The sequence below is a fragment of the Carcharhinus amblyrhynchos genome, chromosome 3, assembly GCF_965287045.1.
Source record: "Carcharhinus amblyrhynchos chromosome 3, sCarAmb.v2.hapA, whole genome shotgun sequence".
Classification (NCBI taxonomy): Eukaryota; Metazoa; Chordata; class Chondrichthyes; order Carcharhiniformes; family Carcharhinidae; genus Carcharhinus; species Carcharhinus amblyrhynchos.
The window spans coordinates 109,679,131-109,692,551 of record NC_137326.1 but is presented as its reverse complement, the minus strand read 5'-3'; the positions used below and the strand labels follow the sequence as shown (position 1 = coordinate 109,692,551).

Genomic DNA, 13,421 nt, shown 5'->3' with positions numbered 1-13,421 from the left:
AATAGCATTTTCTGATTATTTTGGCTTATTACTGTGAAACTGAAAATTTTACTCTCTCATCAATGGGGGTGTTTCATTAAGTGCTCAGTCATAATTTTACAGATAGCCTGCTTTAATTACTAATAATAGTAAGGTATATACTTACTTTTACCTGCACTTCATCCTTAAATCGTAGAGAACAAGGCTTAGTCATAGGATGGTTGTAGAGGGTGGTTTCTCAAACTGGAGACCAGTGGCGTGCCTCAGGGATTGGAGCGGGGTACACTGTTGCTTGTCATTTACATTAATTATTTAATTATTTGGATGAGAATTTAGGAGGCATGATTAGTAAGTTTGCAGATGACACCTAGATTGGTGGCATAGTGGACAGTGAAGAAAGTTATCTTCAACTGCAATGGGATTTTGATCAATTGAGCCAATGTGATGATGATAATTTACATAAACGTGAGGTGATGCATTTTGGTAAATCTAACTAGGGCAGGACTCAGTTAATGGTAGGGTGTCTGGGAGAGCTATAGAACAAAGAGATCTCGGGGTACAGGTTCATAGCTGCTTGAAAGTGGAGTCACACTTTCAAGTGGACAGAATGTTGCAGAAGGCATTTGGCATACTTGGTTTCATTAGTCAGAACACTGAATACAGGAGTGGGGATGTCTTATTAAAATTGTACAAGACATTGGTCAGGCCACACTTGGAATACAGTTCTGTTCACCCTATTATAGAAAGGATATAAATGAAGCACCTGAAGAAAACAGCTTCAGCTGCTTCATCAATTAGCTTCCCTCCGTCATATGGTCAGAAGTGGACATGTTAAGCAGTGATTGCACAATGTTCAGCACCATTCGCAACTTCTCAGATACTGAAGCAATCCATGTTCAAATGTAACAAGGTCTGGACAATATCCATGCTTGTGCTGACAAATGGCAAGTAACATTTGTGCCACCAAATTCCAGGCAATGAACATCACCAATAATAGACACTCTAACCACTGCCCCTTGACATTCAGTGATGTTATCGTCACTGAATCCCCCATTATCAACATCCTGGGGGTTACCATTGACCAGAAAATCAACTGGACTCGCCACATAAACACAGTGGCTACAACAGTAGGTTAGAGGCTAGGAATATTGTGGCGAGTAACTCATCTCCTGACTCCCCAAAGCCTGTCCACCATCTACAAGGCACAAGTCAGGGGCATAATGGAATATTCCCCACTTGCCTGGATGGATGCAGCTTTAACAACACTCAAGAAGCTTGACACCATCCAGGACAAAGCAGCCTGCTTGATTGGCACTGCATCTACTTATATCTGCTCCCTCCAGCACCGATGCTCAGTGGCAAAAGTGTGTACTATCTACAAGATGCACTGCAGCAATCCACCAAAGATATTTAAAATAACAGCTTCCAAACCCATGACCACTTCCATCTAAAAGGACAAAGACAGCAGACATATGGGAACACCTGCAAGTTCCCCTCCAAGCCACTCACCGCCCTGACTTGGAAATATAGCACAGTTCCGTTGCAGTTGCTGGTTCAAAATCCTGGAATTCCCTCCCTAACGACATTGTGGGCCAACCCACAGCACATGGACTGCAGTGATTCAAGAAGGCAGCTCACTACCACCTTTTCAAGAGCATCTGGGGACAGGCAATAAATGTTGGCCAGCCAGCGACGCCCATGTCTCACGAATGAAAAAAATATGTATTTTGTATTTCATTATGTTACATATCGTAAAAAATAAGTATTCTGAATGGTCACTTCCTTCAAATATGCACAAGGGAGTCAACGAATTGAGATTCTCCTGAATCAGACTGTGACCATGCCAGCGGAAAAGCCAGAGTGTTCCCACCAGCGTTGGCAGCATCTGTCAGATGGGATTCAACAAAAGATGGTGACAGATGCAAATATGCTCACCCCGAGAAACAGATTGGCATTTCAGAGATTGGAGCGCCATTTAAAGAGGGTGCCCTGATCTCCACAGTTGGAGACAGATCCTCCTCACATCAAAAAGCCTGTTTCAAAGCACTACACTATGCAATTGAAAGAGAGCAAAGGTTTTCAATGCAATTGAGAGGGTTTCAAAGGTTTCAGTTTTCTAAGACGGCTTAGAGATTTAAATAAAAGCTATGTGGAAATGCGGTGGGATGAAATGAAGGGCAGGCTTCGGTCGCACCTTACACCCACCCACCCGGAATGTTGATTCCAGGCAGCTCTGTGATTAACATTTTCATTCCTGCCTGTCCGCTATAAATATTTAAAGTGGCCTGGTCACTTTAATCTTCATGCCCCCTGGAGAGCTGGCAGGCTTCTAAATCACATTAGCACTCCATTTTGCAGCAATGATTTCCCTTCCTCTCTGCCAGAAACTGCATATGTGAGCAGACCCCTTTGAAGTCCTCTGACAGAGAGGAGATGTCAATTTCGCTTGGAGGGTGGAGAATAGAGGTTCTCCTGTTCCCAGCATTTCCCTCAAGGGGGGCATGAGGGGGGTCGGAGGGAGAGAGGGGCTGACGAGGATCAAGTAGAATGAAAGGACTATTGTCAGGATAGCACAATTCCTGATGGTGCAGGACGTGCACATGGCTCTGTGAGCCCCACTGTCAACAGGGAAAGGTATAGCAATTACAAGGGGCTCATAAACGTGCATTTGCAATGCAATCCTGCAACAACCATCATTCCTGTGAATGTCTGCTACGCTGCCAGCACTTCCAGTGTGTGTGTTCAATGCCAATCAGCTTACTCACTATCTTTGGTCCTCATAGTAGTGGGCTGCTCTCGAACAAGGGCTATTATCCCCACTGAACATGTTTGGTGATATCCCTCTACCATCCTAGTAAGCAGAACAAGCCAACGAGGATCACAGAGCCTTGCAGGATATCAGGCAGTGGGCCTCCTCAAACAACATTTCTATTGTCTTGACCGCTCGGGTAGAAGCATTGCAGCCACAGCGTCACTGTTAATCGGGTAATGCCATCAGTTCCAGTGATCCAGGGGTCAAATGAGGAGGAGGAGGAGGAGGAAGAGGCAAGCTGGGAGTATCCTCAAACACTATCAATTGGATCAGGTTCCAATTTCAATTCCCCACATTATCTGACATTGTCTACGGCTTTATCCATCTGAGATGCTTATCATAGCATTTCCCTGGCTACCATCCAATAATAAAAGCCCCAGATATAAACCTTTCAAAATATTTTAGAGACCAATATATCCAATTACTGTATAGAAATAGAATTATTCCATCACTTGCAACAGCGGTTCTGCCACAACTGCAGAAAATGAAGTGGTTATCAGGGGTTGTTATAGGTTTCTGTTTTTGGCATTGGTACCAGCTGCCAAGCTCTGCAGCCATTAATCATCGTTACGATGGGTTCCATCCCACAGGTGATGTCACCGTTTTCCTTTTCATCAGCTAAGGTGCAAAAATCAATATTTAGGGCTTCATGTCATGCTTGCAAGCCTCCTTGAAGTGGAGCTTTGGTACCCTGGTCGTCTGGCTTCAGCTACTTGTCATACAGAAAACCCTTGGATATACAACACTGTTCCATCCTGTAAGCGCCCAAGCCAACTAAGTTGCCTTTGCTTGATGAGTACCAGCATACTTGGATGACTTGCCTTTGAAAGGACTGCCACATTCATGATTTTGTACTTTCATGAGATGTCCAGAATGTGCCACAAATAGCAAACATTAAAGCTGTTGAACTTCCTTTCTTAACAGATGTAAGTCATCCATGTTTCACAGCATTACAACAAGGTGCTGAGAACACAGGCCACAGAAACTCACATCCTGGGCCAATAAGTCTGCTTGATGTTATTCCATGCACATTTTGCAAATTGGCCAAAGATAATGGCTGTTTTCCCCATGCATGTATCAAGTTCTGCATCAAGAAACAAACTGACGTATGCATTGTTGTGTATTCCCTTAGTGCCTGTAAGATTTATTCATCAAGTAGAAACAGCTCATAATAACTGACCTTAGCTCTGTGCGTGCATAGTGGTCAGCAGTAAAGAAAGAAAGTCACAACATAACAAAAAATAAATAAATTTGTGCAACTAGCACTTTCCTAATCTTTATGGTTCAATAACACACTGACTGCAGCATTTATTCATAAAGCAGTAAGAAAATATATGAGCTTTTCACGGAGACAGCTGATTTTAGTGCCAAATGTGGACGGAATGCACCCTGGCCTCACACTTTCTAGTAACTTAGTTGAGAATGGCCAATTTATTTTCAAACAGTATCATTATATTTGACAGTCTGGAGTGGATTTGAATCTTGAAGTGAGAGATAAAAACACTTTTTTAAAACAGTGCATCAACCAATCTCCAAAAGTGAGCTTTGGATGTGTAGTCCTCCCTTTCTTCAAAAGTATGTTATGTGTTTATAACCAATGTTCTATTCTGTATGTCCAACGTCATTGCAACAGGTGCACTATTTTTAAATAAATTTGCTATCCGATCCGCAATGTTAATACTATCTCAACTCTTGCCTCAAGCCACACGCTGCAGAAAATGAGGGAGGACAAAATGAGGTTACAATCATGAAATGGCAATAATGTCTAACCGCAATGTAAGTCAATCACATTCAAACAACAAAACTTTTGATTCAGAAGAAATTTTGTTGGAATCACAAATAAAAACAGCTAACCTGGCTCTTATTGTGACATTCCAGCAGATCATTGCTAATGTAAGCCTGAAGAACTGTATCCCTTTGCTCTCCAGGATGAGACTGTGTCAGCCGCTATGGAAATAAAAAAATGTACATACATTTGATTTTGCCGCATACCTTTTAACAAATTTTCATATTCTTTCATCTGCCAAAATTCCAGCTTTGATACCATTAGAATTCTAATTCATTTTCAGGTCGATGGGAAATTTTAATTTAAATTTGGTTGCAAATAAATTAATGCAAAGTTTTTCAAGTCTGTAGTGGATTGATGGGGGATTTTTATGATGCTAAAATCTTGACCAGTAACAAATTTTCCAACATAACTAGTCTATTATTCATGAAAATTTGGTTCTTCCACTGCATCATTTTGCGTGCACATATTGATTACTGACTCAGATCCATGTCCCGACTTGTTTCCAATCCAGTTCCAAAATCAGAAGATCATGCACCTCCTCCTACCCTCTTTCCCCCTCAACTAATTCAAGTTTTCCCAACCCTGGTAATGTTCCAACTTCCATTTCCTCTTGTGAGAATGTGAGAAAGACTGGTCTTTAGTTCCCTGGCTTATCTCTATAACCCTTCTTAAATAGTGGAAGTTGTTCTTCAGCCCTCTGGCACCTCCCCATGGCCAAAGAGGAATTCAAAATTTGGGTCAGAGCCCCTGTAATCTCCTCCCTTGCCTCCCACAGCAGCCTGGGACCCAATTCATTCAGACCTGGAGATCTGTTCATTTTCAAGCCTGCCGACACCATGTTACTCCCTATGTCAACTTGCTCAAGAACCTCGCAGTCTCCCTCTGAGTTCCATACTTTCATTCTCATTCTCTTGGGTGAAGACAAATGTGAAGTATCTGTTCAATACTCTGGCAATGTCCTCTTGCTCCATCACAGATTGCCCCCTTGGTGCTTAATGGGCCCTATTTTCCCTGGTTATCTCTTCTCATTGATATACTTACAGAATATCTTAGGATTTTCCCTACTTTTACCAGCCAGAGCTTTCTCACATCCTCTCTTTGCTCTCCAAATTGCTTTCTTAAACTCCAGTCTGCACTATCTGTACACTACTAATGCTCAGCTACTTAGTTCCCTTTGTACTCGTTAAAAACCTCTCTCTTCCTTCTCATCATATTCTGAATATGTTTAATCATCCACAGTTCTCTGGGCTTGTTGCTCTTCCTATCACCCTAGAGGAAACATATTGGACCTGTACCCTTCCCATGTCCTTTTTGAATGCCCCCTCCCTCCCTCCCCACTGTTCTTCTGTAGACCTTTTCTGTAATAAAATTTACCAAATTTACCAAAGTTCAACTAATGTTTTTATACATACCCAACGCAGTGCTTGCAAAAGAAGTGCCTTAAGTCGATCATTTCCACAGATCAAATCATTTTTCAGCTTTTCATAATCAAGAGATGGTAATAAAGGTACATCTTTAGATTTCCTAAAGATTGAAACATTTATTAGCAGCAGCATTATCAAAAGTTTTGTGTTTAATGCACAATGACCAATTTAAACCTCAAAGGTGCAACATTTCAGGATTTTGCACATTGTAGAACAAAAATTACTCATTGATAATTCGACCAATTTATTTCCATACAATCAAATTTCCAATTGACTAAGCACAAATAGATCAATAACAGCTTAGTTCTGTCAACAACTATCAACAGTAATCAGCAAGCGGCAGAAAATTAAGTTATCACATGCATCATTTTTCAAAACTACCTTTCATCAATTGTTAATCACATTGATCAATGTAGCTGCTCAAGTAAAACATTTTTCAGTTATTATTCTTTTTCTACATTTAAGTGAGAATATACAACCAAATTTAACATTAATAAGATATGAACATATGAATAGGGGGCAATTTGGCCCCTTGAGCCTGTTATGCCATTTGGTAAGAACATGACTAATCTGATTTTGGCCTCAATTCCATTGTCCAACATACCTCCTGTATGCCTCTGTATGTTAGTCAATAATCTGTCTAATTCTGCCTTAAAAAATTCAACAATCTTATCTCCACCAGTCTCTGAAGAAAAGAATTCTATAGTCTCACAACCCTCTGAGAGTACATATTTCTTCTGATCGCCATACTAACTGAAAGATCTCTCATTTCTAAACTTTGTCACTTATTTCAGTGTCTCCCACAAGGGGAAACATCCAGTTAGCATCCATCTTGTCAAGACCCCTCAGGATCACATCTTTCATTAAGGTCACCCCTCATTTTTTTCTAAATGGCAACAGATTCAGGCTCAACCTATCCAACCCTTCCTCATATATATTCAAGTTCTTCTTCATTTAAAAAATAAATTTCATGATTTGAAATACAACAGATCCCTCTATTCATCACAGTAACTACGTCATCAGATTCTGGTTATTGAATGTGGAAGAGAGTGTCCCTTGAAAATAATTTCACCAACAGCTACAGCAAGAACTTTGGAAATTAAAAGACAGAAAAATATGTTTTACAATCACAAAAAAGAAAAAGTAATTCTGAAAAGGGTTAATGGTAAACAAAATACTGTATTATTTTCTGTTTTTATTGCTGTATCACACTTATGGACAAGCCAAAGACATATCCAGGCTGTAGATGGCATGGCTATAAATGTCAAAAACTGTACTTCATGTCTGATCTACATATGAAGAGTTCCACTGGATTAGTATAAGAAAATGTTCAAACTTGAAACTTTTGAAGCATTTAAATCACTTACGTGGTAGGAACTATGGATGCCCTCAGCATAGATGATGCCTGTTTTAAGACAAATTTAAAGAACACTTTTTAAATGAATTGTCTTAATTGTAATTTGATCAAGCAATACATGCACCATCAAAGCATTTGCAAAGCAAAGATCAGCAGATTCCTAATGACAACAACTTTGTAGATTGTAGTATTTTCTGTTTTTTGTTAGTAGAGCCCAACATTGCTTGTATAGATTACATGCATTGCAAAATATGATAAGCAAGGTATGGCATAACCAGAGCTTCATGCTAAATTCACCTCATACACTGTTTGTAAGTAGCCCAGGAAATTAATGTTTCAGTTTGAAACCATTTGTTATAAAACATGACCAATACATGTTGAACATTTGCAATAGAAGGTTAACAGAAAACATTCTTGAATTTATAAGCTTGCTCAGGAGATGCAACAGAATGAGTTTTCAATTAACTAATATTTTCTTCTTTACCTAGGCAGAAAATGAAATTTAGCTCCTAAATATTATTTTGGTGGATTCTGGTGTCAGCAGCAAACAAAAGCTACTGACATTGGCACCGGCCCACAGATGTTCTGACAGGCTCACTATTATTTCTACTGGAAAATTGAGGCCGCAGCATGATTTGATATTATAACTTTTTAATATGTTTTCTCAACAGAGAAACCTAAGTATTAATTTTCAATATAATTTATTGCAAGAAAATCTGCACAACTAGTATACAGTGGAATCTGCTTTAGTGATCAGTGTGCAAAATGAATGAGAATTATGATGTTTAAACTGTGTTTGCTAAAAATCATTTGTAATAAATTCATGTAGGCTTGCTTGGTTGTACTGAACATGACAGAGTACAAGAGCAAGGAGGTTATGCTTAACTTATATAAGACACTAGTTAGAATTCAGCTGGAGAATTGTGTGTAGTTAGGGGAGGATGTGAAAACATTGGAGAAAGCGCAGAAGAGGTTGACAAGAACGGTTCCAGGGATGAGATGCTCCAGTTATGAAGATAGATTTAAGTCTAAGGGACTGTTCTACTTGGAGAGGAGAAAGCTAAGAGATTTTATAAACATGTTCAAAATCATGAGGGGGCTGGACAGAGTGGACAGGGAAAAACTATTCCTGCTTATGAAAGGATCGAGAACAAGAGGACACAGATTTAAAGTGATTTGCAAATGCAACGTGAGAGCAAAAATCTATCCACAGGTCTGGAGTGCACTGCCTGGAAATGTTGTGGAGGTAACTTTGATTAAGACATTCAAGAGGACATCTGAAGATTATTTGATAAGAAACAAGGTGCAGGGGGCATGTGGAAAAGACAGGAAAATGGTACCAAGTCATAATGCTCACTTGAAAAGCCGATGTGGACACAAAGGGCCGAACGGCCTCTTTCAGTCTCATTAACAATTCTATGAAGCTGAGAGCAATCTTGTGCTAGAATCGGTATTGGTTTCTAAGTTGGTTTCTGCTCCACTGCGTATTTTGAAGTGCCAATGAGCAGTGTTGCTAAATATGTAAGGAACATAGTTTCACATTCACCAGCTGTTACAGTATCTCTGCAATCTCAAATTGTTAATATGATAAAATGTTTATCTGTTCAAAGTGTCAAACCAAAACCAGTTCTGTGAAAACAGCTCAACTGTTTAAAGTGCTAATAGGCTTTGAATACAACTCCAATTCCAGCACACTGTTTTTATGGATATGATGTGTGCCAAAACAAAATAGTATTAAATCCATGTTGGCTTATTTGGCTATACTGAACATGCCAGAGAGTACAAGAACAAAAAGAACAGAAATGACTGAAAAAGAATGGAACAATAGCCTTCAAATTATTTTTATTTGAGTGACATTTAAGTAAGGTAGCACGGGTAAGAAAATGATTCCCAATTTAAAGACCAGCTGTTTGGAGGGTGTGAGAATGTTGAGCAACATTGTTCAGCAATACAATTAAATCCATAGTATATTGGGATCATGGGATAACTACCTACAGCTGCATTGTTCAGTTGGCCGTATCACTGTTTGAGTTAGTGAGCACTAATGATCACCATAACCAGATTCTACTGTATTTTGGATAAATCTTCCAATACACCTTTTAAAAAGATAGCTTTGTAACTAATTCCAATTCAGGAATTAACATGTTGTGTAAATGACAATAAAAATGTATCACCAATGGGATTAAAGGAAAGGTAGGACAGGAACAGGCATTCTGAAGGTGAGAAAGAATATCAGAAACTCACAGATCCTTCACTGTGACAAGGGCTCTTAAAGTAAACATCCTTTTTTTGGACAGGTAATCAGACAACAAAATAGAAAACATTCACAGAAGTTAGAAAATTTCCAAAAATTAAAGCAAAATTCTATTAATTAAGGCAATTAAAACGTCTAGAATTTAGCCTTTTGTCTCCATCAGACAAAATGCCTTATTAAAACGAAAGGCAATGCAATGAAAGTGTCCTGCTACAGACAAAAAGGCTGAAGTCTACAAGTAAACACAAAAATAAATTTTCTTTAAAAACAGTCTCAAATTAACAAGTTAAAGGTCCATATAAAAAGTAAGAAAGTCACTTACATGTTATCTGTCATCAGGATAATTTTATCAAGAAAAGTAAAAGATTTGATAGAAAGTTCTCAATAAAAGAAAACAAATGTCTGAAATTTTCTGGTTGCTCACGCCCCACTGCCATTGCAAGCAAGAACGGAGAATTTGGATCTCAGCCAAATCTCCATTCAGTGCAGCGAGACCAGAGAATCCCACCAGTGTGAATGGCTGGAAAATTGAAGCCACAATTACTACACAGCTATAATTCTTAAACTTTGGTCACGAATTAGCAGCCATAGGCACAAACCTAGTAACGGCTGCTAAATCTCACTAGAGGCCTAGAATGGGATTTGCGGCAGGGAGATTTCAGTTCGGGATTTTCTCCAGCCCCCAGCATGACGTCATACCAAACACTAAAACGAACACTGGTTTTCAAAAACAAAAACCAGCTGTAGTGACCACACCAAGAGGGAGGGCCACAGTTAAGTATAACCCCAGATAGTGAGGGACTGCTTCACTTCCATTGCTCTCTGGGGAGTCCCATTGTGAGTGTTCCACTTATGTGTGTTGGGTTGGACATAACACAATATGGGGAGGGGCACCCCTATGTGGAGCAGGGCTGATGCCCGTAAGGGATGGGAGGAGGTGACATCAATGAGGAGTAGTGCAACCCAGTGCCTATGGAAAGTGTTTGGGGAGGACGGGACGGGTCGAGGGAGGACGGGTCGAGGGAGGTGATCAAGGAGTTGGGTTTATGGCTGTGGGCAGAGAGGAAGAAAGGAGAGCTTTGATCTTAGTAGTGCCCAATCTAGGATTGGCAGAGGGCAGTCCCTAAACTGCAGAAGTCCCCACTTCCTTCCCTCCCTTAGAAGAGCTTTTGAAAGATAATCAGGTTGCCGGCTTCTCACATTGATCTCACATTTTATAGTATGGGTGGGTTAAATCCAGCAGCTATTGTGTTAAATTTTTTAAAAATTTCTCCAAGTGGCATGCGAATAGTCACAAACAGCAAAGTTTGAACTTGTAACAATAGGTGAATGAAGATACCAAGGGAGGGACTAACACAGGGACCTTCTGTTCATTACCAGATTGGCTGGTTATCCCTGCTTCTCGGACTCAGAAAGATTTATTCTTTGAAGTTATCCAAACTCAGAACTTTAGCTCTGTTCTCTCTCCACAGATGCTGTCAGACATCTGAGACTTTCTAGCAATTTCTGTCTTTGTTTCAGATTCCAGCATCTGCAGTAATTTGCCTTTATCTTAAAGTATTAGGTAACTTCTTTAAAGCACACTTGGATTGCTGTTTATTCATTCTTAGAGTATAGGTATTGCTACCAAGTTCAGTACTTATTCTTTATCTTAAATTGCTCTTGTTAAGGTGGCAATGGGTCCTCTTTAACTGTTGCATTGCAGAAATTTAGTGGCTTATGGGGCGACTTCAGATGGCAGTTAAGAGTCAACCACACATAGACAAGGTCAAATAAGGAAATTGGTAAACGAGTTGGATTTTCATAACAATCCAACAGCTTCCTGATCATTTTGACTGATGTCAGCTTTGTATTTCAAAATTTTCTTTTAAACTGTATCGGCTTTTCATGATGGAACATGACCATAATCTATGGTTTGTTCACCCAGGTCACTGGATTCCTAATCCAGTATACTCCAGTGTTCCAAAGGTGTTATACCTTTATTTATGATAACAAGTAGATTGCATTAGATTGATAATAACTAAAGACTTGAGCACAAAATCTGGGTTTACACTTCAATGCAGTACTGCAAGAGTGCTGCACAACTGAAGGCGCCACATTCCATCTGCTTTCTCAGGTAGGCCTGAAAGATACCATTCCACGACATAAATAGTGGCAGGAGATTTCTCCCAGTAGCCATTGTTCATCCATCAAACAACACAAACGAAGACAGATTACTTAGGAGTTTATCTGAAGTGATCTTTGTGGGACTTTACTGTGTGTAAATAGGCAGCAGGTTTCCCCACACTGCAACAGTGACAACTTCAAAAGATCTTCATTGACTGAATTGCTGAGATATTCTGTAGCATGATGTAAATGCATCATTTTCATTCTATTTTAAATTAGCAGCCTTGTTCAAATCCCACCCATTATCCCCACCAGATCTCAAATCCCCATTAATCTTTCGACTAATGAAGAACCAGAGTTATTGTTCAAATCCCATCATGGCAAATGGTGAGATTTAATTCAAAAATCTGGCAATTTGAGAATACAGGGTACTGTTGAGTTGTTCACGGACAGTACCTTAGTGCGAAATTGAATTAATCTAGTTATTTGAAAACTAGTACAATAAAATAATAAAAATCCCAGATTTAATTCACCAAATCCAGTGGTTTGTACATACAGTTCCTGGTCTTGTGAAGTCAATGCTTTGGGCCACATTTTGTCTCATTTGGTTGCTGAACAGTCGTACACAGACACTCTGAAGATACTCTGGTGTGATCTAGTAAAAGGAAAGAGAAATCATGAAGTGATATTTAAATAAAACATTTCTGTTTTTGTTTTATAGTTGTTTTTACCATTTTGTGTGTCTTTTCGTGGATCACACAATGTCCCAGCCATGGGGGAACCAGTGTGGCCTGTCCTTAGGTCTCATTAGTCAATGCTAGAGTTATACATCAGCTAACTAATTTTGCTTCTTGCAGACAGTTTCTCCTCTACTGATCTTTATGTGATCAAAATTTATAACAATGTCCTCAAAGGTTAGTTGTATTTAAAACTTGTTGACAGCCAAGTAGATCATTAGAATATTCCGCAGTGATCTAATTTTCAATGGGCATTAACTATATAGGTTAACAGCCTTAGCATATATAACATATTGAGAAATGATTTTGCCTATCATTGTAATGCGATTTATATATTCTCTGGTTGGCATCCTTAATAATGGCAAATTTCTGGCAAAAGAATATAAACTTATGAGACACTTCTGTCCCGTTCTTTTTAAATTAATGTTGCAAGGTTGGGCAATATATGCTAATGTATAATGTGTAATCTGGCCATATGCTTCCAGGTTTGAAGCTATAATTAAATAATATTCAAAGACTCATGGAAAATATTCATCTCTGCATAAAGTTAATTAATACTAATAGCCTAAAAAACAAACCATTCAAAACTTTGCTGTTCATATGTTAACTCCCACTTGCCCATCAACCCTACTGATCTACAATGAGCTCTGGTCATCCAATTCATCAAATTCAAAATTGCCATCATTCTATTTAAATTTATGATTTGATTTCTTCTGATCTCTGAAGAGGACAGTGAAGAGTTATTTACTAAGGTCAGTTCCAAGGTCCCAATGTCGACATTGGGCCAATAAAAAGGCCACGGGAGCCCCAACAGGTGAGCTTCATAGCAAGGAAAGTAGGTGAGAGCGCCCGATGCTCTGGATAACTGGCAGCCTTGCTGGGTGAGGATAAAGAAATTGCAAGTAATGCCAAATACTTGGCAGCTGTGGCTGCAGTGCATCACAGTGAAGCGGTATTGATCTA

The 13,421-nt window shown here is 39.4% G+C and overlaps 1 protein-coding gene across 5 annotated transcripts in view; it reads right to left on the bottom strand.

The window, feature by feature from the left end:
- Positions 1 to 13,421, bottom strand: part of armc9 (armadillo repeat containing 9) — a 94,445-nt gene that overhangs the window by 36,021 nt on the left and 45,003 nt on the right. For 3 of the 5 annotated variants that reach the window (XM_080185689.1, XM_080185691.1, XM_080185690.1), the window contains 5 exons: positions 12,278 to 12,376; positions 9,606 to 9,644; positions 7,372 to 7,409; positions 5,993 to 6,104; positions 4,646 to 4,738 (listed from right to left, as the gene is read on the bottom strand). In XM_080185689.1, the coding sequence (XP_080041815.1) occupies positions 4,646 to 4,738; positions 5,993 to 6,104; positions 7,372 to 7,409; positions 9,606 to 9,644; positions 12,278 to 12,376 (381 nt within the window). The remainder of the gene's footprint in view (positions 1 to 4,645; positions 4,739 to 5,992; positions 6,105 to 7,371; positions 7,410 to 9,605; positions 9,645 to 12,277; positions 12,377 to 13,421) is intronic. The other 2 variants (XM_080185692.1, XM_080185693.1) reach the window with 1 other exon arrangement.